This window comes from Podarcis tiliguerta (genome assembly GCF_965153285.1).
Source record: "Podarcis tiliguerta genome assembly, chromosome: 5".
NCBI lineage: Eukaryota > Metazoa > Chordata > Lepidosauria > Squamata > Lacertidae > Podarcis > Podarcis tiliguerta.
The window spans coordinates 49,084,190-49,111,842 of NC_139538.1; the positions used below are offsets into that span (position 1 = coordinate 49,084,190).

The 27,653-nt window shown below is 42.6% G+C and overlaps 1 protein-coding gene across 5 annotated transcripts in view; it reads left to right on the forward strand.

Moving 5' to 3' along the window:
- The first annotated feature begins 778 nt into the window (after positions 1-778).
- Positions 779-27,653, forward strand: part of VWA2 (von Willebrand factor A domain containing 2) — a 32,019-nt gene continuing 5,144 nt past the window's right edge. For 2 of the 5 annotated variants that reach the window (XR_014511495.1, XR_014511496.1), the window contains exons 1-12: positions 779-907; positions 1,897-2,027; positions 8,487-8,548; positions 10,179-10,253; positions 14,175-14,308; positions 14,553-14,662; positions 19,191-19,385; positions 20,150-20,283; positions 21,682-21,814; positions 23,389-23,444; positions 24,120-24,227; positions 25,945-26,523. Coding sequence is in view for 3 of the 5 variants with exons in the window: in XM_083441094.1 (XP_083297220.1) it covers positions 8,497-8,548; positions 10,179-10,253; positions 14,175-14,308; positions 14,553-14,662; positions 19,191-19,385; positions 20,150-20,283; positions 21,682-21,814; positions 23,389-23,444; positions 24,120-24,227; positions 25,945-26,523 (1,576 nt within the window). In the remaining 2 variants the exon portion in view is untranslated. Of the gene's footprint in view, positions 908-932; positions 1,338-1,519; positions 1,541-1,896; positions 2,028-8,486; positions 8,549-10,178; positions 10,254-14,174; positions 14,309-14,552; positions 14,663-19,190; positions 19,386-20,149; positions 20,284-21,681; positions 21,815-23,388; positions 23,445-24,119; positions 24,228-25,944; positions 26,524-27,653 lie in introns of those variants that run through there. The other 3 variants (XM_083441094.1, XM_083441093.1, XM_083441095.1) reach the window with 3 other exon arrangements.

Consider the following 27,653-nt stretch of genomic DNA (forward strand, 5'->3'; position numbering starts at 1 on the left):
AACTTCACTGCATGTAATGCGTTGAAGGAAAATGTGATGAAAATGATGTATAGATGGTACATGACCCCTGTTAAACTGGCTAAAATATACCATTCGTCTGATAGCAAATGTTGGAAATGTAAGGAAAATGAAGGAACATTTTTTCACCTCTGGTGGACCTGCCCTAGAGTGAAGGCCTTTTGGGAGAAGATATATAATGAATTAAAAAAGGTGTTTAAATACACCTTTACTAAGAAACCAGAGGCCTTTCTCCTGGGTATTGTCGGCCAGAGTGTGTTAAAAAAGGACAGAACATTCTTTATGTACGCAACAACAGCAGCAAGAATATTAATTGCCAAGAATTGGAAAACTCAGGAGCTACCCACTGTGGAAGAATGGCAGATGCAACTGATGGACTATATGCAATTAGCCGAGATGACCGGCAGAATTCGAGACCAGGGAGAAGAAAGGATGGAAGAAGATTGGAGGGAATTTAAGATTTATTTACAAAAATATTGTAATTTGGCTGAGTGTTGAATTGGATGCCAGTGCAGATAATTGTCTACCATTAAATTAGATTTAAGGCTGAATTATATGTCAAACCAAATTAAGATTATTAATTAAGATGAGTTAAATGATAATTTGTTTGAAATTAATTTAATAATGATGTAAGTGTATGCGGGAGGTGTGGGGGAGTCCCATGTAACAATTGAGAGATGTTAAATGGACAATGACAAGTTGTGCTTATCTAATATATGCTTTATTTGAAAACTTCAATAAATATATTATAAAAAAAAAAAAAGAGAAAAGGACGGCTAGGCGTAGAGAGCACCTGGGGCCGGAGGGATAAAACTTGACCTCGCCTTCCGTCTTGCAAAGATTGCTCTGCTCTTCCATTGCTTCCGTCTGGGGATCCGCAAGGGAATCGGTAAGTTCCACGAGCGCCTCGTTCGCGATTTGCAAAGGGAGCAGCGAGTTTACAGTAGGGAGGCTGCAAACCCTAAGCAAAAGTAAAGCGAAAGCTGCGTGCAGGGTCAGAGCAAGGGGGACACCGCGCATGGTTCGGCCCTGCGCTCAGCAGCTTGGAGATCTGTGGCGGCAGAGCAAGCAGCGCTTCGGGTACAGAAATCCGGCATACCCATCCGATGAAGAAGGGAGGAGAGAAGTGAATAACCCCGGACGGTCCTGGCATTGGGAAAGCAAGCGCAGAAGTAGCAAAGGGCGAGCCTGCCGGCGGGGCTTGAATTTCAGCATCCTTTCCCTTTCGATCCGCAGCAATGCATTTGGGCGCTGGGACTCCAGGAATTGCTCCTTGAAATGAGGGCGCCTCCCGCACCAGCTCCTGAAGACGCGCAACGGTCCCAGCGCAGCCGGTGGCACGTTTTGCAACTTTTAGAGGGGAAAAATTGCGCAACGTAGGGCCGGGTGGGGGCTCTGGGAGTCTTGCACCATCCCTCCGCCCCCTCAATATTTATAATAGTTGTAGATTTTCACGGAGCTAAAATATCATGAAACAGTTCTCAGACTTTCAAGTTCTCCAGAACTCTTCTGCAAGACTTGGGTATGAAGCATAGGCGTAGCCAGGATTTAAAGTGGTGAAGTGGTGGGGGCACGACACTCACCTGCCATCTTCCTCTGTCTATTTTACTTAAGTATTTTATTTATTTGTTTGTTTGATTGATTGATTGATTGGGGGCAGCTGTCCTGCCTTCTCCTCCCATGGTATGAAGCAAAATGGGCAAAACCCCAAGAGTTTGCAGTCCCATCTTCATTAACATGCAGCCTTAAAAAGAGTACTGGAGAACTTGAAAGCTTGATCACTATTACATTGTATTTGCCCCCAGAAAGATATTACTCTGTTGTGACTTTTAGATACTCTCAAATAAGCTGACAAGGCTTTCTCCATTTTTTCCACAGAACCTTGTGCGCAGTTCCTCCCAGTCCTGGGCTAGCTGCCCGTGATGGTATGTTAATAGCCACAAGCAGTTTCCTAGTTTTGCAGTTACCGAAAGGGGGCAGCTGTTGCCTGCAGTGCAAAAAATCAAAAGGTGATTTATTTCTACATGCATTTTTCTTTTTCTTTTTTGGGTTGAGAGCAGTGTCTTGTTTCTACTCCGTGCAGTCAGATGGGGAGATAGGTATCTCCTTTGTCTATCTGTGTGCCTCAGGAACCGTGCCAGCTTCCTGGAAGCATACCTGTAAATAAAATGGATCCCTTTCTGCAAATGCAGCCACGACATGATCTTATCAGTGACATGTGCTCATCCGCTTTGCTGAGGGCCTCTCAGGGGCCGGTTTCTGGGAGCAGCTGCGAAAAATGTAGTTGCTGGTCTAACTGAATCAGAACAGTGAGTTGATATGGTGAGGTAGGACAGAAATGTGGCCCCCAGAACAAGGAAAGGGATGTAGTGGTAGAGCATAGGCATTGTAAGCCCAAGTTCCAAGATTCAACCATGGCACTGCCAATTAAAAGTCTGGAACAGGTAACATGCCTGGAACAGACATGAAGCCTGTGACATTGGAGTGGCATGGGAGACTTTAGGAAGAACAACCTATTTGCCAGTCCCACCAAATGGTCCTAGGTAAGATGTGCAAAGGGAAAACAAAAATTATTTATTTCCCTTTAATGTAGGCCTAGCCTATTCTTTATATTCCCTACCAGTTCATCACTTTCTCTTTTCTCTTGGCCTAATCAATCAAAAATTGCATTGATGCCTCAAGGATATTTATATATTTTTCATGGATCTCGGTAGGGTGATTCTGTGGCAGAACGCATTGGGGAGTGAGTGGCCCAGTGTAAGATTTTTAGTTGGACCAACGCCAACAAACTTACTATCCACAAATTGACCATCTTGTATGCACAGTAAAACACAGGCCATGTCTTGACTGCTATGGGTTGGATGGTTTAGTGGGGATGTGCATGACACTAGTCCACTGGGATAGGATCTCATTTATTTTTCCTGAAGGGCTTTCAAGGCCTTGTTATGATCAAAAGGTAGCAAATATAGGCCAGATCACTATCAGCTGATGGATGATTATATGACTCACCAAACAAGATGTGCACCTGCTCACCTTTTTGCTCTTTGATTGCTCTTCTGTTAGCCCTAGATGATTCCAATTTCATTAAGTGTGTAAGTATCTGTAGCCATTTTGCATCTTTTGTCTCAATAGGCATTTTAAATGTGATGTATGTGAGTTGTTAGGCTAATTCTTGTATAAGGAAAGAAAGAAAGCACATCCCTAAACATGTTTGTTCAGAAGTAAGCCCAACATGGGAGTGCATAAGATTCCAACATATGTCTCCAGCATAAGTATCAATAAGCTGCTTTCCTCATTTTGCTTGCTTGTTTGGCTGCTTCATTGTGAAGATTATGAATCTTTGGACTACTCCACCCATTTTACAGCCGCAAACATGAGCTTACCAGTACTTCTACATGCAATAGGAAGTTGCATCAATCTTTTACACAGTAAAATATTTGTGCACATTTGCATAAAACACTGTGTGAAGCTGCCATACAATAGATTATTATCGGAACAAGCAGCACATGCTCACAGTTGGGATACCTCATGATGTTGAATGTGTTTACCTCAACACAAAAAATGAACAAAAAATACATTTCAACACCCCACCAGGACCACAAGTTTGGCTTCATTCAAAGTTTGATTAATGGGGAAAGCAATAATAAGTTCCAAGCTGAGGTGTGATTAAATAGCAGTGGAATACCATATATACATGTGTAAAACTAGACCTTCCAAGGATAATACAGGGATTCCAAATTGTTTATGCATTTTTCGGTTGTGACAGAAGCTTGCAATAAAGGGCTGTTTCTTGAGTGGTTCTTTCTATCTGAACCAAATGAACTCTTTGCTCAAGAGTTTTAGAACTTGTCAACCAAAGCAAATGTAAGCCTCCCTGACTCACCTGTTCCACCTCAGCTTTCATGATTTGTAACAGCAGGTGTATCTAATTCAATTAGAAGGCTTAAAATAAATTGAAGTAGGTCTCTTGCTTCAGCTAAAATGGTACTAAATAGGAATCAGCATTTGGTCTGTCTGTCTAAAATTAAGACTAACCAATTTGCATTAAAAAATGTAGCTTTTCTCAGTTCAGTATTGTTCATGCGTGTTTTCAGTCTATATTGACTCTCCATCCTGCCGCCTACAAAGTTTGGTGTGGTTACTTGATAAATGTTTGAAACCTGTCCCCTTGACTAGGCTGTCTGTGCCTTTTCCTACTTGCATGTGTCCAAAGTGAATGTAGAAGGCAGTGGTGATTGCAGTCTTGGCATACGCCCACCCACAATGTCACTGGGTGGGTCTGGATACATCCTTCCCTATTGCCTGGACAACCTACTTCTGTTTTCTATTGGATACACTGGGGGGTAATCAAACACTGCAGAATCAGTCTGCAGTGAATTTTGACTTTCAGAATGTCTTAAGAAGGACTTTTCACTGGGCAAATAAATATGAGTACATCTAGATAGTGTATAGACTCCTTTAGAAAATAACCCAAACGCAATCTCAGCTGATTCTAGAATAAATACAGCCATAAGCTGCATCTGTAAAAAGAGCATGAAAGCTTGTATTACTTGTTGCACTGGCTCTTTATAACAGCTGACCTTTAAAACAACCAGATTCTTTTTCAAAGTCTGTTTTATTTCTAAGATTCCACTATTATATGAGTGTTCTTTCAGTCTCTTGCTGCAAGGAGAAGGAGGAGGGCTTGAAGTCCCCAGCCTAATGAGCCAGCTTGTTGTATGTTGGATCCATATCAAAAGGAAGGCAGTAATTAATTAAAGTTGTACCTACTGCTTGACACTTTCTAATGATTTATTCCCACCCTATTTTTTGGCAACACTTGTTGAAGGGCCTGTTGTTCTAGGCAAGTACACGCTTCAACTATTTTGATGATTATGTCTGCTGGGGAGAAGAGTTAAGCAAAATCACTATGAACTGTGCTCTTTAGAATTATATGTAGTCACCTACATGCCTGCCCTCTTGGCAAATGTAGGATCAGTTCACCCAGCTAAGAATGTGAGTTGAATTTAGGCATATGATGCTCAGATTTTTAGGTGCTTTGGGTTGTGTTTTAGTGTGTATAACTGCCTGCCTGTCTTTCTTAGGTGATAATAAGCATACACAGAAACTACGAAAAGCAGAAAGGAGGAGTTGTTTTATTTGACATTAGTTGCTTCCTACAAAATAGTCTTTAAGTGACATACAAAAAGGTTGAATATCAACTTAAGGAGCCATTTCTAGATGGTAAATATCCAGTTTGCACGACTTTTTGATATCTGGTTGCGTGGGCTGACTTTGGGCATGGAGCGAGGCAGATCTATGGTTATATATTTCATTGCCTCATCATTTTTGGAAACATTTGCGTTAGGAAAGTTATAGTGTGTGTTCTAAACAGCAGGAACTTTTGACGTGGTGAAACATTTGCATGGGCACTTTGTCTGCTCATACTTGATTCCGCATCATCGCTTAAGGTTGTGTGAGCTGGCTTGAAACTCCCTATCCTTCACACACTTCGATAATTGTCCTAATTCTTCTCAGTGCTCTTGTTTTTTTAAAAAAGAATCAAAAATCTATACCAAAGTTGCAATTCTTAAACACCTAACTACCAACAGACATTAATGTCCAACCTTCTGTGTCAACATATGAAGAAGGTAGTATAATCGAACAAAAAGTGTACAAAGGTGCTTTTGGTTTTACATCTCAGAAGCTACATTTTCAAACTCCACTTACCACAAACAGATCAAACTTCTTTGTACAGTGATGCATAATTTGCCCAGTTGACTTGCAGCACATTTTTCCATCAGTGTTATGTTTTGGAAGCCAAAGGTTTTCGTAAAACATCAGAGCTTCATTTTTTCCTGTTTCTTTGAATGGATCTTGTTCCAGGTTCTCTGCGGAAAGGGGAAGAAGGACCATAGCTCAGAGCATCTGTGTTCTTGGTTGTTCCCCTTCAGCTGCATTCTTGGTGACTGTCCCTCAAATACAAGTTATGGATAAGGCCAGACTAGACACATGAGGCAATTATGTCTCGGAGAGATGTGGTGCCCTATTTACACATAACTCAGAGGTGGAATCTACTATTTGCACAAAAATAGAGTGCATTGAGGAGGGGAGCAAAACTTGCTCTTCTCTTGCCTTGTTTTGCCGCTCTCTGTAGGTTTAAGCCAAGGAGGCGGGTGCAGGTGGCATCTTTTCCAGCCCCGGGGCCATGTTTCCTTCTGAGCAACCTTCCAGGAAGCCAGGCAGGGCCAAAGACAAAAGTGTGTGGAGAAATGAATATAAATGTTACATTTGTAAGTAGTTTCCACACATGCTCATTTACACCTCTCTAGCCATCATCCAAACAAGTAGAAGTTTGAGGCCATATTTCAGCCAGGAAAATGTACTTGGGAGTGCAAAGTAAGAGGTATGGCCTGGGGAGATTTCTGCAGGCCAGAAAGAGGCCCAGAGGGCCACAATTGGGCCACAAAGTTAAGAGCCCCTTTCTGGCTTAAGCATTTATTTTTCTGCCCACATCACAGCTGGGCTTAGTGGCAGAGTGCTTAAAAGAAATGGAGCAAAGCCATAGCGGTGTTAGGCATTCTTTTTACCTACCTGCTACTTGGTGGTAGTTTTGGTTAGATGCAGACACTTCAATCCCTGATTTATATGGGAACAGGGAAAACACACGCTTAAGGTATCATATCTAGTTTGGTCATGTGTTTTTATAATAATATAATGAATATACACAGTATTAATATGTATTATAAATGCAGCTCAGGCTCCTTTAAAACTTTTGCACAGCTGTTGTTTCATTCACAGCTACGAACATTCAGACTCTTTTAGTGATACAGATGTTTGTAAGTACTGCCTAATAAATTTATTCATAAGTGTTTGCTACTTTCAGTTTTTCCTTTAAAACAGTAGAGCGGGGCAGCTGCGTGAAATAATTTCCCTTGAGAAATCTGAGATCTAAAGTTGAGATAGGAGTGTCATGAAAACACCCTTATCTCCCCAAACTTTCTGCTATAGCGTCCTGGTTGACTCACCTGCCAGGGCAAGTGGGGACTTGTTCATGTGTTTCTGGGAATTTACAGTCAAGCAGTTCTGGAGTTATTTGAGTGCGCATTTGTGGGAGTGGAGAAATATATCATTATCTTAATGGCATGTACCAGGAGATGGACTGGAGAAAGAGGGAACCAGAGCTGTTTGAGGAACTCTGTTGTTGTTGTTGTTGTTGTTGTTGTTACCGTTGTTACCTTCATTTGGTTAAACAAGGAATGGGGAACCTGAGGCCCTCCAGTTGTTGCTGGACTACCACACCTGTGTTCCTTGGCCATTGGCCATGCTTGTTGAGTCCAATGGGAACTGGAGTCCAACAGCATCTGAAGGGCCACAGCTTCTCCATCCCTGGGTTAAAAACAGAATGACCTGTCCTGTAGAGAATCAGCCCTTTGAGCATCAATTATGTTTGTAAAATATAAGAAACTAGGTATACAAGTGTCAGGCAAATGTCCAGTATTCAGCTAGTAAAATAAGAGATGGTGGGATTTGACTCTCCCTAGAAAGCATATGGCCTCTGACGTAGGGACATGGACTGTGGTTGGCAAGGAGAAGCACTTGTGCCTTTTCAAAAGTACTCTGCTTGAACTACCAGTTTGTAGATGCAAAGAACCACTTGGTTAATACATGGTATAGGAAAATGAGGCTCCAGGGCATCCCAGAAGCCTCTGGAAAGATGTAGGGGCCAAACACCAGCAGTCCTATGTTAAATACCTTTCTACTGTTTTTAGCTCTGACATTACTTTTGGCCAAATACCTGAAAGGATATTAATCACTATCTCAGGCTGTATCCAAGGAGCTCGATGTAGCAAATGTTGAGTTCTCAGCTTGCCTTCCATTAGATATTAGCCAGGCTCAGATCTACTTGCCTCCATTGATAGACCTATGCTATGTGATATCTTTCTTTATATATCTAGTCTATCTTCAGCAAGAGATGCTGATCCATAGGCATTAATATGCTGCTTCCCAGGATTCTAGCGTAAAGCTTATTATTGAAAAACAGTGCTGAACCAGAGGAGCTCAAATGAAGCTTTGTGAGTTGGTAGATGGGGCATTATATATATAGCATAGCACATGATACACAAACAATAGATCAAGACTCGCTAATGAGTCATGGCAGCCTTACGTCACCAAACTATAGTTTCCATGTACAGTTTAAATGGAAAGTTTTAGCTACAGTAAACTTGGGCACGAGCCAGCTAGATAGAGGCCAGATCTTTGTTTATGCAAAAATGTCATTGCTGTTTAGAGCAGCATAAGGAGGTTTATAAGTAGCTCATAAAGTTAAATGGTGCTGATGTGTGACGTACAATCAGAAAATGGATCTGTTTGCAATTGTATGGTGTGCACCAGCTGCCACTAATACCCTTTGATAGTCAAGATCTTAAAAGTCAGATAATATGTTTAGCAGCTTTCCTAGAAATAATACGTGTCTTTTTACCCCGCAGTGCTGTCATCATGAGTCTCTTGATGTGTCTTACCTACACTTGCATTTTCCTGTTTTCCCAAGGTGAGTTTACAAGGTAAATAGTCGTGGGTGGAATGTGGTGTCCTGCAAAATCTGCCCTTTTCAACACAGGAGAAAGTTGGTGATGGTTGTAGAATAAGGAATAAGGCTGCATCCACTTAGGCACAAATTTGTATGGTACTTGTTCATCAGCTCCACACAGATGTGTGACCAAATCATACACTGTGCTGTGCTGGGCATGAACAGAAAATGAACAATATCATTGGTACAAATCTTATAACAGCATTTGTGTGGTGTCCAGAATGGTATAAAACCAGGTCACTCTCTTCGTTCTTTAAGTTACAACATGCCACACAATCCTTCTTTCTGATCCTGTTGTCTCACAGCAACAGGAATCAAGCTGACTCACCCAGCCAAACTATTGCTAGCCAAACCGTTGCTTACTGCAACACACAGGAGGGTGAGAGTTCCCCCAGAGGAGATCACGCTTGCTTCACACCTCCTCTGGTTCTCCTGTTGCTGTGCTGCTGCAAGCTTAACCATGGTTTGGTTTAGGGTGTCATCCAAACCTGGGCTTGTGATTTGTTTTGCTGGAGACAAAGCCCAGGTTTGGATGACAAACTAAACTTGAAACATCTCAACAGGAGTGGGAACAGCAAAGACTAGCTGCAATCTCATTTTTGGGAGCCTGAATGCCTAGGACATTCATATGCCATAGTTTGGCATGGCATTATGTCTAAACCTTCTCAAAGTTCTAGTTTATCAAGATCTGACCGGTGGGCCCAAGCAAGACCTACCAATATGTGAGCCACAAAACTCTCCAGTGAACCCCATCAAATAAACTTTATGCTGTGACCTGGTAAAGTTTTAAAACGATTAAAAAATATTTACAACCGTAAGGAAATTACTCAATTTATACACTGATACCAGTCAGATTTAAGTCAGGCCCGTCAATTCCATAACATTTTGTTCAGGGTTGAAGCAACGTGGGTGGTATTTAACCCAGAGTAGACCCATTGAAACTAATGAGCATGATGACTATTAATTTCAGTGAGTCTACTCAAGAGTAAAATTTAGTTGAATACTGCCTAGTATTCTTTTGTGTCTTGCGTACCTTTATAGCCTTTCTGCAGCTGAAAAAGCTAGATTATTGTGCTTATCGTATGACCATTTGCATCTTTAAATGGGTGCCAAAGAGAAAGCGCACAAGCTATCCTGTCCTCAGGGGCGGAGGAAGGGGGGTGCGGTGGGGCGATCAGCCCCGGGTGTCACCACTGAGGGGGGTGACAAAATGGCGGGCGGCACTCACTGCGGGGCTTGCAGCACTCCCAAGCCACTCATCTTTCCTGGGAGTGACATAGAGGCTTGGGCGCCCGCAGGCTCCACGCTGCCCCAAACTGTCTGCCCGCTGCCTCCCCCCCAACTGTGGGGCGGCTGAGTGGGAGGAGGCAGGCAGACTCCTCAGAGGCCCCACAGAGCATCCTGCCCTGGCTGGCCCCGCCCTTGGGTGCAGGGCATGTGCGCCGCCCAGCTGCCCAATGGGCTTGCTCCACTGCTGCCTGTCCCTATCCTGATATTTTTTGGAAATCATCTGAAAGTAATGCCTTAAAGAGGTTCTGTTAAAATATTTTGGTTATAGCTGGTGAACTGTGTTGACGACTTGATTTTATAGCACTTGTGTCATGGAGCATCCAAGAACTGCACGTCAGCCAGGAAACCATTGAGAAAATTTCAGCAGCTGGCCAGCGTGAGTGTTTTTTGTTTGTTGCACAAAAAGCTCTTGCAGTGCCTAGTTCTCCCGCTTGCAGATTTCTACCCTTCATTACATGAGCAACATATTTTTATTCACCCAGCTATTTAAAAGAATTTCTGATCTTTGACTATGAGCTCCTAATGTCAGTTGTGTAATTTATTCTATATTTATGCTGCCAAGCTGGCTTGATCTGCAGGCTGAAAAGTTTTTATGTTGCTGTAGTGGGAGGTGAACTTGGGGAGAAGAGCAGCTGTGGAAACTGTATGGTTTATACCCATTAATTGTGTGTTGGGATTAATTTCAGCTATAGTATTATCCTCTGTTGCTGAAACATCTCAGTGTTCCAGCAACCGTTTAATGAGGGGTGCAGTGGACTATTGCCAGATAGGAATTAACAAGGTTACTGTATAACATGACTCAGTGGCTTTCAGTGGAATGCTTTAAAACTTTCAATCCCTTTTAAACTGTTTTTTTGGGGGGGCGGACTGATTTCAAATCTTTTTAACTAGGCAGAAATCAAAGCCAAAGGGGATAATCAGTGCTGTCCTGGAAGACAAAGTAAAAGAGAGAGGAAATCAAGAATAAATACATGGCTGCCTTATTTAAAAATGCAAATTTCTCATTCCTTGCTGCATGAACTGTTCGTACTTGTGTTTTTTTTTATTAGTTCAGTTTTTATATATCAGAGGAGTTAGGATGGGTAACAATGGTTTAAGGTGGGAGGGGGCTATAAAAATAAATACAGTACACCATAATATATGTTACGTAGGATTTAAATTGACCCACTATGCCTGTTGAATATCAAAATCTTTTATCAATTAAATGCTTCTCGTCCCCCTAATGCATTTTGTCTGCAGGGGTGTTTCCCCTGCATTGAGGGGCAGCTGGGCCATACCACTGGTCCCATTCACAGATGGCACCATTCCAACCACCTACTGTTCACAAGTTGAGTCTGGAAGTCTGAGCAAGGAAGCATATGCATGCAGAACTCCATGCAGTGCGTTTTTGCTGAATTTTTTTTTGTAGGGGTACTCTTTTTCCTACTCATATTGAAATATTGCCCCTCAATTTAGATACACAAAATGTTGGGGGTATGCGTACCCCTGTGTCCCCCCCCCCTAGAAAAAAGCACTGCCTCTATGCAAAGTACAATCCTATATCATGGGTAGTCCAGGTCAGAAAAACCCTACATGCATAGAAATCATAGGGTCCAGGGAGCTGGGGACAGGGTTTGGGCCGTCATGTGAAGGGGTCTCTTGGAATAGGCCAAACAAAAATATAGGATGTAGGGACTTCATAACTGGCTTCCCCAATGTTTGCTTTTACTTATAAGCAGATGATAGTGGAACTCTGAATTTGATTGGAGCAGTATGGAGCAAGGCGATTTAACTCTTCCCTTAAAGATGGCATTTCTTGTTACTTTATTAGAATGATGTGTGTCCCACCTTTTACATCTACCAGAGTAGGACTCTGAGAAGCTAAGAACATTCAAGAAACAACAAAGCAATCTTTAAAAATTAAAGTGGGGAGGGGAAGAAACAAGACACAAGAGGGCAGATAACTGAGAACATCATCATCTGCTTAAAATAAACAAGGCTAATAAAAAGCCGGGCTCCTCTACTGCACACAGCAGCTTCCGAGATGTGGATTGAACGCTGGGCGGGGTGGAAAGGGCTAGCAGGACCCCTTCTCTTGGTGTCACCTCTGTAATCAAAATGAAGACAACCATTTCTCCTGCATGGCTGCTGTTAAAAAACATACCAATAGAAACTTTAGGCACACTGATCTTAGATTTCTCCCACGTTTCATGGAATTTGGCCCATATAGCCTGGGGGAATACGATTTGTAAGACTCCATTTCTGATTTTGCCCATTGTCTCTGCTGTAGTTGGGCTTTCAGTAACTGAATCTGATAGCTTTTCTGTGCACTGTTTTGAGTGCTGTGGCATGGAAGCAGCCTTTACTTGCTGACATGCTTATTCCCTATTTATCAGTGTAGTCCTTTTTCTTTCCTGTTTTGTTTTGTTTTTACTAATTTCATGGATGCAGAGTATTTACAGTGACTGAAACAAATGTTTTCCAAATTTCCAAGGGCATGTTTGTGCTTTGCCCATTTTCACAGGCCCCTCCCTGTAAAATGAAAGGACAACCTTAGCTTAATCCAACTCTGTCAACTTGAAGCTTCTACCTTGGCACACACTCCCAGCAACTAGTAATTGCCTTGCAGGCAAGTTTGTGCACGCTCAGGTAACACCGGGACATGGTCTCCGGAAAACCTGATGCTAGTATGAAACTGACTCTGTGAAACTTGTTTCAAGCAAACCACAAGTGTTTAAACTTATGGATTTAATAGAATCTTAGAGCCGCAAGAGACTGTAAGGATCATTAATGCCAAGTCCCTCAGGCAGAATGCAATGTACCTAAATCATCCTTAACAAAGCTGTAAAGCCAAAAGAGGCTCCACGACATCTCGTTTGTGTCTTTAAATAATAAGAGAGAGAGAAAATCCCTTTCGGCGCATAGGCAGTCATGATTAATCAGCAATTTATGGCAGCTAGTACTGCAGATACAGTGGTACCTCAGGTTAAGTACTTAATTCATTCTGGAGGTCCGTACTTAACCTGAAACTGTTCTTAACCTGAAGCACCACTTTAGCTAATGGGGCCTCCTGCTGCTGTTGTGCTGCCGGAGCACGATTTCTGTTCTCATCCTGAAGCAAAGTTCTTAACCTGAAGCACTATTTCTGGGTTAGTGGAGTCTGTAACCTGAAGCGTATGTAACCTGAAGTGTATGTAACCCGAGGTACCACTATATAACTTCTGCTCCTCTCCGAATGCAGTTTCTATGATACTATGACATTTTCCCCCCCAGTGAGAAGGTTAGTTGAGCTTAGAGGAATGATCCATCTTTGGGGAATATTAAGACCTGACCCTGAAAGTTGTTGACCCAACTAGGGATGTGCTTTAAGAATCAATACAGAATCTGTGGTTCTGCAAAAGCTGTTGGGCTGTAATCCCATCATCCTTGAGCATTGGTCATCCTGGCTGAGGCTGATGGGAATCAGAGAGTCCAACAGTATCTGGAGGGTTGCAAGTTCCTCATCCCTTTAAAGGCTTTCTCAGGCTGGTGTTTGGAACCGCAAGGCAAGACAGTTGCTTTCAACATGTAACCATATGGCTACGTTCAATATTATCACCTCGCCCACTTACTGGATTTTGGAATGGTTGGAGTGATGCTGGTTAGATCCTGATCGCTTGTGATTACAGACACCACACAGAGGACAGAGAGGGGTGTGTGAGTGTATGATAAAACTAGCCTACAGTACAGAGATTAAATTCACAGTGATTGTTCTGCCTATTTTTGCCTGTGCCCCTTGCACTGAAAAGGGTTCCCCACTCGTGATCTAGAGGCTGAAAACTTTAGCAACTGGGAACAAAACAAAGAAGTGTAATGTACTGAGTTTTTGCTTAATGAATGGTGATGTGCATTTGAATTCTTATTCCCTCCTGGACCTTCACTTGCTAATGTATTACAGTGGTACCTTGGGTTACATACACTTCAGGTTACAGACTCCGCTAACCCAGAAATAGTACCTTGGGTTAAGAATTTTGCTTCGGGATGAGAACAGAAATCGTGCTTCGGCAGCGTGGCAGCAGCAGGAGGCCCCATTAGCTAAAGTGGTGCTTCAGGTTAAGAACAGTTTCAGGTTAAGAACGGACCTACGGAACGAATTAAGTACTTAACCCGAGGTACCGCTGTATAAGGAATGTTATCCTTGGTTTCTTTTCAGCATGTATACTTCACCCCACCCCCCGCCAGTCCTCTTCTCCTCCTCCTTCTGTCCTCCCAGCCAACCTGACTTCTTAAACATTATTACTATGTGTTGTGATTAAAACCCCTCTTTCTCTTCTGCCAGTTATGAATTGCTCTGCCCCAGTTGATGTCTTGTTTCTGTTCGATGGATCTTACAGCATTGGCAAAGGGAGCTTTGAAAGGTCAAAATATTTAGCAATCAAGCTTTGTGATGCTCTGGACATCAATCCAGGAAAGGTGAGCACCCTCCACCCCCAGTTTATTCCACTCACTGGGTGCCGTGTAGAATCTGGGAGATGCATGTTGTGTATGTCTGTAGGAGAATATAGGCAACTTGGGGAATTCTTGTTAGTTTATCTTTATGGGGTTTGCTAGTTCACTTCCCATATCTGTTCTTGCTGTAGCCATTTTGAGCATTCCTGGAATGGTAGCAACTGCATAAAAATAAATCCGCCTTGTTGACCTTCCCCTCCCCTTTCAGGTCAGAGTGGGAGCAATACAGTTCAGCAACACTCCTCATTTGGAGTTCCCTTTGGATTCGTATTTTACCAAGCAGGAGATAAAAGACAAACTCAGGAAGATTGTGTTCAAGTAAGAATTATTATACGTGCGAGTTCTTATTAAGGAAGTTAAAATAAGTAGTTGGCAAGTAATAGTTTCATTCTGATAGTTGCATGTTCATGTTGTATTTGGAACATTTTACTTTCAATGTTGTGAATGAAATATTTAATGATTTATTCATTGATTTATATCTTGACTTCATTATTTTATGGAATCGGGGGGGGGGGGGGGCATCCATTTGGTTCCCAGCTGGTCTCCTGTCAACCAGACCACCAGCTTAGCTTCAGCAATATGATGGCCTCATGTACCTCCAGATCATTTCCTGGGACCTAACTTAATTGATATATTTATATTTAAGTTGATTTTCCATATCCAGCCATATTCGGTGTCCCATGGTGCAAATAGTTTAAATGACAGTCTGGCATGGGAGTAAGTTACGTTTAATCCAATAGGTCTTATTTCCAAGTGGATGTATTAAGAATCAGAGTGTGGGTCACCAACTACAAAGGTTCTGCTAGAACAGGCCAAAGGCATGGATCCAGCTTCCTATTCTCACAGTAGCCAACCAGATGCTTATGGGAAGCCAGTAAGCGGGACCTGAGTGTAAGAGAACTTTCCCTATTTGTGATTCCAAACAAAACAGTATTCAAAGGCACACAGCCACCCACCCCCTAAGTGTGCTTAAGGCCATGAGATTGCAAACATTACAGTGAATCAGAGATGGTCTCTTGGTGACAACCTTCATGTACAGCAAGGACTTACAAGGAACTGTTCTGGGTGGCCATTCCTTAGCTTTGGAATTCTTTCTAGTGTACATGCGTGTCGGTTACATTCTGGACCTCCACGTGCATTGACAGCACCCACATAAGGCCACCTCTCCCCGTTCCCACCCCTTTTGTGATGTCATGCACATATCAGACACGCCTAAGACAGTCGTAGGGGTGTGGGTGTGTTGTGGAATTTTTTTTTGTCCCCAGGGATAGACATGAGGTCTCTAAGTGGCTAATTTGTGCTGTTCTTGCACATATATTTCCCCATAACATGGTGTAGCCTAATATTTAGAAAGTTTTCCTCATTTTTACTTATTTTGAAGCATAGTTCCCCCCTTCTCTCTCAAACCCCAACATGTGCACACAGACACTTTATGCGCCAGGAAGATCTCTGCACACCTCCAGGGCTCTCACGCAGCCCTCCCTCTGCATGATCATTTTGGACACCAAGTATGCACCTACACCTGCCACCAGGAAAGAGATGGAGAAGAGAGAGAAATGGGGTTCTGTTGTGCTAAGTGGAGATTCCTCTTTGCCTCTTGTGGGACTGGACTGAGCTGTTAATGTTTCAAGAGAAGACAGGGTATGAAAAGCATACCCCCGATTCCTCTTTGACTGCTTCTGAAGTGCAACTGAAAGCAGAGGCTGTGAAATGGTATTGAATATCTGGAATCTAGACATGTGCTGACATTCCTTTAATGCTGAGAAGAGAACGTTGACAGCTCTAGCAGAGATAACGTCCTTCAGTTTGCCAGTAAATCCTGGTTTTAGCTTAAAGATATCACTGGCAAAAATAGCCAGGATGGCAGCAACCACTTCAGAGGGCAGAATTGGAAAATATGAAGGTCTGCATTCATGGCCACTTGGTTCTCTCCCTCCCTCTTCAATCTTTTGTCTGTGGCTCTTAATGCTAAGATAGGCTTCAAGCAGTTTAGAAGTATCACAACCAATGACGCATGCATTAAAATAGAGTGGGCCAGATTCAGCCACCTCATTCTGTTAGTAGAAGCCAATTCAAGGATTCCCGCTAGTGCATTGGGGCTGTGAATCGATATCTATAGGGTGATTCTGGTTCGCATAGTGTCCTCCTTCATGGCCAAGCCCATTGTGCTTCACAAAATCACTTTCTTGCTGATAAGACACATGAAAAGGATAAGCATCCCGCCACAGTGTTTTTAATCACTTGCATGCAAATTTTACATCACTTATGGGGTACACCATTCCTTTTTCTCTCTGGGTGTTAGTGCCAAGAAGACACAGTGGAGGCTGTTTTCTGGTGACAAACTCACACGCCTCACACGCAGGTATTAATATGAATGTGAGGTATGCGTGTGTCAATTTTGTCCTAACAAACAATGTGGAAAGGACATTCCTGGCTTGGTTGGTAAACTAAAACCGAAGGGCCTGCCAACTCATTGACTGAAAGGAACTCCCATCTCCTCAATCGAAAAACAGCCCTGGTTGCACAGGATCTAAGAAATTATTTTTTTAAAAAACCTGCAGCATTTAAAATCAAAGCCGTCAAGAGTTTCGAGTCATTTGGAGATGGAAGCAAAGCAATGACAAAATGCAGCTGGCTAAGGCAGATTTGACTGCTACTGCAGTGTTGCTGATGCGTTCTTGACATGTGGCTCAAGAGAGAGAACATTTAAGTAAGAGAATAAAGGGGAGACCTAGAAAAGATCAAAGCCAGCTCTGGGAGGAGTTTAGAGAACTGAGAATTATAGGGTGGTACAAAGAGAAGTGTGCAGATTAAAGAACCAAGCACCACAAAGTGTGAGTATGATCAAATACTGACTACACAAGGAAATACAGAAATCACAATAAGGGTTATTTTTTAAAAACTGAATAAACATGGCCCAAAATAAAGAGTTGTAGGCATGTGGAAATGAGGGGGGGGGTAACATTGTGATTTATTTTTAAAGGAGCTTATTCATAATTTTGCCCAAATCATTTTGAATGGAAATAAAAGCAGCTCTAAGAAAGAGTACAGTAAATGGAAATGGTCAAACTCCCACAACAGGCATAGAAAACGGAGACAATCAAGGCAGTTTTGTTACAGAGTTAGTTGGAGTGGTGACTGGAAGTATGCAAGAAAATATGCGAAGTGTTAGCATTGTGGTATCACCACCACCAGCACACTTGTTTTACCACACTGTATATCATTTCCAGTCTTTCCTTGTGTTTGTTGCAGTCTAGATTCTTTGTATGTCAAACATGATTTCTCACAGCAGCAGAAGAAAAACCCTGTGACAGCCAAAATACTTGGGTAATAGAGCCAGTGACCAGCTAGTAAAATCCAAGGGGGCTTCCCACAACAGCACTTAATGTCTTGGACTTCTGCAACCTAACATTTAACAGATGTTGGAGTGCAAGTGTGGGGGCAGAGATGAAACTGCACCTGCAGTGACTCTAGAAATCTTTGTAACGCAGCATCCCCCGCAAGCAGGACAATATGAATCATGGCATACATATATAACTTGGTACCCGATGACTCTGCATGTGTGAGCCGCCTCCATTGGATGCGGTGACTGTGCCTCATGTGCGAGTCATTACTTGCTCTTGTGACTGCCAAGAGATGAACTTGCATCATACATGCACTCACCCTGAGTGCCAGGTTCAGATCTATCTCTATGAGAAGTAGCTTGTTTTGTGTTAAAACAAATGAACCAGAAGATAATAGTTGTCCCAGGCTGCAACCTGGAGATTCCCCCGATTAGAAGGTACCACAGGACAAGTGTTTGTTTTGAACCCCCTGACTGTGAATGGGTGGGGCAATTTGGACCAGAGAAGTGGTGTGTGGAGAGTGTTAATGTTCCTCTCCAGAAGCTTGTAGGGTTTTCTCATGTGGTAGAAGGGCCATTGGATTTCATTGTACAGTGGAACCTCAGGTTACATATGCTTCAGGTTACATACGCTTCAGGTTACAGACTCCGCTCACCCAGAAATAGTGCTTCAGGTTAAGAACTTTGCTTCAGGATGAGAACAGAAATCGTGCTCCAGAGGCATGGCAGCAGCGGGAGGCCCCATTAGCTAAAGTGGTGCTTCAGGTTAAGAACAGTTTCAGGTTAAGAACGGACCTCCAGAACGAATTAAGTACTTAACCTGAGGTACCACTGTACAGTGGAACCTCGGGTTGCGAATGTGATCCATGCGGGAGGCACAGCGCTGCGATTCGGTGCTTCTGCGCATGTGCAAAGTGCGATTTAGTGTTTCTGTGCATGCGCAAAGCGCTAAAACCCGGAAGTAACTCATTCCGGTACTTCCAGGTTTGGCATGTCCATAACCCAAAAATACGAATCCCACAGCGATTGCAAGCCGAGGTATGACTGTACATATGTAATGTGTAGTTTCCCCCCACTTGATAGTAATGGGTTATTGGATAAGACTTACTTGACTCTAAAGCAATGTATAATGTCTGTTGCCTATACAGTCAGTAGGGAAAGGGGAGAAGAATGAAGTAGAAATTACATTTAAGAGGAACGTGCACCATCTCAAAACATTTTTTGCTCCTCTTTGCTGTCCTGCCTGCTGGAAAGGTAGAATGCATTCTGGTTTTGCTCTCAAACACCATATTTGTGTATGTTGCACCTATTTTATCAAGATTGTTTTTACTTATGTCATACAGCCCTGCTTTATTCCAGTAATAGTCTCCATCACCTGCTGACTTTCCAAACAAACCAAATTCTGTATTCTAGCAGTTTCCCTGAGCAAATGTCAGGTCTTCTGTTGGAAACGAAGCAGAGAGCAGTGTTAACTTATCCCCATTCTTCTTCTGTTTAACTCAGAGGTGGGAGAACAGAAACAGGACTTGCTCTGAAATACATTCTTCGGAAAGGATTCTCTGGGGGCAGAAACTCATCCATACCTCAGATCCTTATAATCCTAACTGATGGGAGATCTCAGGGCAATGTGGCAGTGCCAGCCAAGCAGTTAAAAGAAAGGGGGATTGCTGTGTTTGCTGTGGGAGTCAGCTTCCCAAGGTAAGTTTATCCTCTAGTCTAGAGTGGGAAGAAACCAGGGGTGTTCCATTACTTATTGACTACCAATGACTGAAGAAAAGGCTTGCAGTGGAAGTGAGATTTATCAGGCTAGAGAGCTGAAGAGAAAGTGGTGGTCCACATGCTAGAAATCCATTGCTAGGGAGAGTTTTAGGCACTTGTTTAAGAGTTTTGTATCCCAGAGTTTTGTAGGCCCCAGAGAGGTTTACATCAATAAATGAAGAAAATGAAACAATATAATAAATGTAACAAAATATACCAAAACAATTCCATAACCCCCCCATTAAATTATCCACCAGTCTATAAGAAAATTTGACTTTAAAAAAACTCTGTATTCCTATGCCGCCTCCAAAAGCCTGGAAAAAGGGATGTGTCTTGTCTTGCTTTCTAAAAGAGCATTATGAAGAGGCCAGGCACACCTCAGTGGGGAGCCACTATCAAAAAGGTCCTTCCCTTTCCTTGCATTAAGTGTGCATATAAAGCTCCTTTTTCTATTGGTATAGTGGCAAGGGTGTGTACTGGGAAATCTTTTGTTAAAGCAAATGTGGTAAGAACAGAAAAAGAATGTTTGTGTTTGGAAAATGTAGTAACTACAGCAGAGCAACAGCTGCTATTGGGCTTCAGTTTCACACAAATCTATACATGTTTCATGCTCTTTTAAACAGCCCCTGTTAATTATGACACCCATTGCCATTACGTTGTTGCCATGCTGCAGTGCTTTGTTGTGCTGAATTATTTCTGTGCAGATGGGAAGAACTGCAGGTACTAGCCAGTGAGCCGGCCGAATGGCACATCCTCTTTGCCGAAGATGCTGATGACGCCTCCAATGGTTTATATACCACCCTTACAGAGTCTGCCATCTGCAGCGCTGCATTTCCAGGTAAAAATGGTTTTTAGTCGTCTACACACTGATTAAACAAGTCTTGCCATCTATTTTGTTTAGGCACTAGCTGTCACGTTCGGCGGGGGTTTTTTTGTGTTCCTGGACCCAAAGCCTCATTTGTCCTTCCTCCCTCCAGGCTGCTTTTCTAATCTAGGGCATTCTTTCTGTTTATCAGAAGGCAGGAAGGAAGAGAAATTCCAGACAGAGGGAGAAAGAAAGAGAAGCTTCAAAGTCTGGTGATTAAGGGTAGAGCTGCTATTTGCCTGTAGGGTTGCCTGTTTCTGAGAGCTTGAAGGCAGCAAGTGAGACTCTCCAGCAGTGGTGCCTCATACAGGGCCATTCCATCCCTGCACACGCCTAAGAAAATTAAGCTGCATGTTAAATTTACTGTAGAGTGTGTAGCAATGTCTTCAGTTTTTGATAATTAAACCATTAGTGTGGTGGGATGCTGGTCCTGTTGTAAATGTCGCGGGTTGTATCCAACACTGCGCAGGCAGAGTTCCATTTCAGCAATGGGACTTGCCCTCCCAAAATCTGTTTTCCAACCTTCTGGAGAAGATTTTAAGGAAGTGAGTGGGGGGTTCCCAAGTAGAGGAAGGGAAGTTCCATTGTGGAAGTAGAATAGCAGCAATGGACGCAACACATTATACGGTGAGGAGAAGTCTGTCCGTCCCCAGATACTTTTAATCTGAATCCCTAGCCACGGGAGAGGGGCAGTTTCCTTTTAGATTGGGGTTGGGAAGGCAAGAGGTAAGCTTCCCCTCAATACACACTGTATTTATGGTAGGAATTGTGCTTCCGCCCCACCCTACACCTCTTAATTTAATTAACAACAACAAAAACCCATGCTGTGCAATGCCTATTAGGTGTAGTTTGACCCTTTATAATTGTACATCACAGCAAGCAATACAGAAGGCTGGGCAACACTGAGGGTTGGCTTCAAGTTAGAGAGGGGGTGCTACCTAGCCAAGTGTCCTGTGTTTCCCTTCCCTCCACTGCCCACCTTGTTGATTCCCCAGTTTTACCCCATGGCAGTAGCTACATCAAGTATTTGGGTGTATTGTTGGAAATTCAAAATGGTGCTTGGCTTCCCTACCATTGCTATCAGAAAGGAAAGACAGAAAGCTGCCTCATATCAGCTCAAGCGGTTTGCCCATCTAGCCCAGTATTTTCTACTCTGACTGCCAGTGGCTTCCTAAGGTCTCGGGCAAAGGGCTTTCCTGTCGCCCGCTATCTGATCTTTTCAGTGGGAGATGCCCGGGATGAAATCTGAAGCCTTCTCATGTAAATAATGTGCTCTTCATGTTTTGCTGTGCTCCCTTTTTGGGGGTGCATAAAGTTTTCGATCACAGGCAATGAATGCCTACTCTTGAGACCATTTTCTCCTTGCCCCAGGCTGCGGAGCTGAATCTCACTCTTGCGAACGCAAAACACTCGAGAGAGTCAAAGAGTTTGTGGGAAACTACTTTTGCTGGAAGGGGTCGAAGAGCAATAATGCTGTGCGCACGTCGCTCTGCCCATTTTACAAGTGAGTCAGCAGCTGTACGCTGCCCCTTTAAACCCCAGTGGGGATCAATGAAATCTATATGTATAGGTGCCCTAGGGAAATGAAGGTGATGGCTGGGCAAGAGCTCAGCACTGTCCTGTCCTGCTGGCCTCTAAGCAAAGTTTTTTAAAATAAAGTTTAAAAAAGTGGGGGAGAGGCAGGAGAAATGGAGCCCATCACACACAAAAATGGGTTTCAAACACTCCAAGGCTACACCCACAACAGCACCTAGAAGCTAGTGTCTCCAGCAGATTTTTGCATTTGAATAAAAAAAGAGAGATAAAGAGGCAGAGAGATTTGGCTGAGTCCAGTTATAGTTGGAAATCGACACAGTATCTCTTGATTCAGATGCAGGGCACATCTTTGTATTCCTGAATTCCCTCCAGTGTCACAATGGATTACTTTCCTCGAGGTAGAAAAAGAGCCAGGCCCAGAATTCTCATAGCTGGCCCTAGTACGCAACCGAGGCCTCTCCGGATGTTTTTCATGCCTCTTGGTTGGAAGAAACACTTCTTCTCTTGTCTTGCTCCTTTGACAGTTCTATAAGATCATCCCTGATATGGGGCAAAGGCTCAATCACTGGCAGGAAATAGCCTCTGCTCATATTGCAGCCAATGCGAAGCCCAAAGTCTGCAAACACAGGGCTATATTGTCAGCTCGGGGGCAGCAGGTCCAACAAGAAAATTCCCCGCATGCTGAGTTGAGGATATATCCTAAAATTATGCAAGATAAGTAATGTCAAATGCCTGTAAAAGGAAGTAGTTGCACGCTCAAATCTTTGTAAGAAGGGCTTGTACCCCTAAGTGAAATATTTGAGAAAGGACTTGGAAAGGGAAACAGATCTTTGTGCCTTTTGTAGTTTTGTTTTGTTTCTGTATATAAAGAAGTTTTAAAAGATGTAGTATTTCCTTTCAGCTCCTCCCCCTCCCTCCGCATCCCCCACTTGTTTCCTCTATGAGAAATCTACCTTGGGGACTAGCTAGGGATGGTGGGAGGAAATCGGCTTGTGATAGCACACACATATCTTGACTGACGCAGCGTGGGAAGTAAAGAAATAAAATAGCTTTGAAAAGAGCAAATTTTTATGAGCAGGCCAACAGAATTCTGAAGTTGGAATGTCTTACATAGTACGTAGATTTATGTAAATGAAGAGCATACTTTAAAGATGTACTTCTCAGGGGTTACAGCAAATGTGTGTGTATGGGGGGGGTGGAGCCAGCGATTATGCAGCTAGACATTGTTGGACTCCGGATCCCATCGTCCCTGTCTACTGGCCTTGCTGACTGGGACAGATGGGAGTTGGAGTCCAGCATCTCAAGGGCACCACATTGGTTACACCTGGTGTAAGTAAACATAAGAGGGTGGCATGGAGTTTAGAGACATCAGTGGTGAAATCTCTGCTGCCTTGTTGTTGTTTTTTTGCAAAGCTTTATGGCTAGGCGTGCATAAGATTGTGTATTTAATACATTAACCAAACTGAAAGTTGTCAACTTCTATTTCATAGACTAAAGTTTATCCCAATCTCACTTTTTTATATACTGGCTTTTCTAATTAAGCTGGAGGAACACCTTCATCAAGTATCCTTCTAGATGCTACCGTACCACATGCCCAGGTAAGATACATTTCAAAATGAAAAATAATGAGGTATTAATTTAATACCTGGACTTGTCTTGACTAATTTCCGCAAAACAAATTATGGTGTAAGAATGTAAGATAAAGAGAAAAATAGAGAAGAGGAACTGAGAAAGAAACAGTTGACTAAGTATACACCCCGACCTGCATTGAGGATGAAGGAAGTCAAATAGAAATGAATAAGAACTGAATTAGGGATGTATCTGTAGCATCTGCTTTGCATTTTTGTTAGTTTGTTTTGTGAGTGTTGTCTGTGTTGGTGTCGGTATTATAAATCAATTAAAAAAGAGAGGAAAAAATTTAAAATGGGGTAAAATAAGGTGGTGCCTCAATTAATAGACATTCTGTTTGCCAACAAAGGGAAACAGGAGAAGCCTAGTTTATAAGAAGAGTGTCAAATGAAGACCCTTTGACTGTGTTCCAGAGTCTATGTTGCTTTTCTAAAAGGCAAGATACGCTCTCGCTAGACACAAAAAAGGGATCTTGGGGTTAAATACTCTGCTTAGATGCCGTGTGAACTGTGCCTGAGTTTTCCTAGAGCTCGGTCCTGTTTACAACTTAACAACAAGAAGAAAGGCTCCATAATCATTGATTAAAAAATTAAATGGGTACCCTTGTCTTTCTCCTTCCTGGTTTTTGGTTTGTTTTTTTTTAGATCCTTGTGGTTCTCATCCTTGCCAGAATGGAGGCACATGCATTCAGCAGGGATTAGAAGGATACCACTGTGTCTGCCCAGTTGGCTTTGGAGGAGATGCTAATTGCGGTATGCCTTTTCATCTTAGGCACCAGTGCTTTGAGGTTGTTGTTTTTTAATCTGTCACGAACATCACACAGTTTCCTGTAACAGTTCTGGTTGTTGTTATTTTTGTTTTATAACAGGGAAGAGGAGAAAAGGATAAGGGTTAAGAGACTCGATTTACAAAACAAAACATTAAATGTTTCAGAGGAAGGGGGTTTTTTTGGTACTGCTTGTTTCTGGTGACTGAGACATGGGGCTCATCCAGATTTCCTTTTGCGCCACATATCTAGGCACAGGTCTGGGCTTTACAGCTCTGGATCTGAGCGATTTTATTTTATTTTTGCCCCCGCGCTTTCCCCAGGAACACATGTGTTTTACCGCTGAATAAGAGCAAAGAGCAAATGGGTTTTGTGTGGATTGCCAGTTGCTCCAATTCAGCAGTAAAATGCAGGTTTTCCTGGTGAAAGCAGCGGGACAAAAAAATAACTGCTTGGACACAGAGCTTTAAAGTCCAGACCCGTGCCTAGAAATACGGCACAAAAAGAAGTCTATATGAGCCCACAGTGAAAGCTGTAATCTTAATCACATTCACTGGGAAATAGGTCCCATTGAGGTTAATGGGAATTACTTCCATGTTAGTATAATTAGGAAAAGGATCTGAAGGTTCTTGATGACAATTTCAGGACATTCAGGCTGCAATTAATTATTTGTGTTTATTTACATCTCTCTCTCTCTCTCACACACACACACACACACACAATTTGCTTGCAAGAAAACCTCAAAGTGGTTTAAAACATTAAAATTTATCAGTTGAAAACAAATCTTTAAATTGTTTTAAAAAATAATTAAAATCAATGCTACGCTAAAAACCAGATTAAATCATGTTTATATGTCTGGATTGGCTTGCCTAAACAAAAATGCTGTTAGCAGTCACCGAAAAGAGTACCGTGAAGGCGCCTGCCTGGTGTCAATTATAAGCCAGTCTTCCTGGAAACAAGCCCAATTATACTCCCTGGAACGTATTTCTGAGCAGACATGTATAAGATAGTGCTGTTCGCTTTGCTTTATGTCTTTGCAGCCAACCTGTCGTTGCTGCTTATTTCTCCACACCCAAAGAGTTGGCATGTCTGCAAAAGGCAGCAAACATCAAATAATTGGGGAGGCTGTTAAAAGGAAGTGCAGCATTCAAAATCGCAGGCTGCTTTTGAATTGGCTCTATACATAGAATATGGTTATGGAGAGCAAGTGTTACTTTTGCTAGGAATTTCTATGAAGACATGGATCAAGCAATTCATTTCTAGTTGCATATCTTAGGCTGGATCTGAGATACCGGTACTTCAAAAAAAGGTTTCAGGAAAACGCATTGTGAACCTTATAATGGGAAATCACATTGGCGAAAGACTGAACTCTACAGTGCCATCTGGTGTCACAACACTTTTAAAACACTTAAAAAAAAAACTAATATAGCTGAGTCCTTAGTGGCTCTTCGTTTGTTAATTGGTTCTGCAGATTCTGCTTATACTGAGATTGGGAGCAAGGCTCAGGATTCTGCACTCTCGCCACTGTGGATAGATCCTACCCTGGCCTGGGGTGAATGTTATTGTAATTAAAAGTTGGCAATCCTAAATTATCATAGCTTACTGATTTCAACAAGTTACTCTAGAATCTCCAAGAAACTTCTTGTTACATTTTTATTTGGACTTCTTAACCCTTTCTTAATACTTTTAAACAAAATTTCCAGCACCCAAGCTGAGTCTAGAATGCAGCGTAGACCTTCTTTTCCTGGTGGACAGTTCATCCAGTACCACCCTCGAAGGCTTCTTGCGCTATAAAGCTTTCCTGAAGAGGTTTCTCCAAGCTGTGTGGAGTAGAGAGAGCCCAGGGAATGTGGGTGTAGCCCAGTACAGCAACGATGTCAAAATGGCCGTCGGCATTGGAGACCACCAAGATGCACTCAGTCTGGTGAAGGCTGTTGATTCCATGCAGTTCAGTGGAGGAAGCACCTTGACTGGCAAAGCTTTGCGGTATGTTACACAGCATGGCTTTAAGAGCGGCCCAGTCTTTGCTGATACACCCGATGACCTCCCACGTGTGGTCGTCTTGCTCACGGATTCAAATGCTCAGGATTCAGTGGCAGAGGCAGCTAAGTACAGCAGAGGCCAAGATGTCTTCCTCATTGGAATTGGCAGTGAATCTTTGAAAGCAGAGCTGGATAATATTACAGGGAATCCAAAGTGGACACTGATCTACTCATCCCCACAAGATCTCTTCAACAAGATTCCTGAACTACAAAGGAAAATATGCAGCATAGACAGCCAAGGTAAGGGTTCTAGGTAAGAAAGCATTATCATTTGGTATCTCAGCATCTACTATTGGCTGTTAGGTCCTTATATCCACATACTTGCTATCCAGAAATTCACTTATCTGCACTTAAAGAATTCTGCCGAAACCTCACTATATGCTCCACAGATTCACTTATTCGAACAGCCAATTTCCTTACTCGGTTTGGGATTTTTGTTTGTGATTTGCTGGTCATCATCCCAGCAGCTATTTTCAGGCAGGAGCCATGGAGAGAGGGAAGGAAAAGCAAGATCAGATGAATCCGAGGCCAGGGAAAAATCTGACAAAACTATGAAAAGAGTGGACAAATTGCAAATTGGAAGTGTTTCCATAGGAAATAATAAAAATCGTGGACTTGTTATGTGACCACTTGCCTAACAAACAATTTCCTGGGAACACATTGTGTCCATAAATCAGTACCTGCATGTATGACTTAAAGAGGCACTGGTATATTCTGATACATACTTGAAGATGTATGATGGAAAATGGGAACAAAGGCATCACTTCTCAACAGTTAATCAAGTCTAGTTGCCTGCAATCAAAGTGGATCTGCTATTTGCTAAGCCATCTCAGAGGCTTAGCTGAGCTTTTCTTCAGAACAAATTCTGAGATGGTGGGAATTGATTCAGATCTTCATCTATACCTTCTAAGATGATGAAATGTCTATAGTTTTTCTAAGCAAATTATGAGTTAACTATTTATAATAGGCATCCCCAGACTTGGCCCTCCAGATGTTTTGGGATTACAGTTCCCATCGTCCCTGACCACTGGTCCTGTTAGCTAGGGATGCTGGGAGTTGTAGTCCCAAAACATCTGGAGGGCTGAGTTTGGGGAATGCCTGATTTAGACGATTGTTTTAGTTTGACTGAGCTATTTAAAAATGAACTAAATGTTGGGTTTATTTTCATTTAATTTGTTACATTTTTCTCCCTCCCTTCCTTCAGTGGCTTCAGGCTGGCATACATTTTAATTCTAACAGCCCTGTGAGGTAGCTTAGACTGAGAGGTGGTCGCTGGCCCAAGCTCACCTTGGTGAGCGTCAGAACCAAGCAGGAACTTGAATGTGATCCAGTATTCTAGCACTGGCTTTGCCTCACCTTACTGCTTGCTC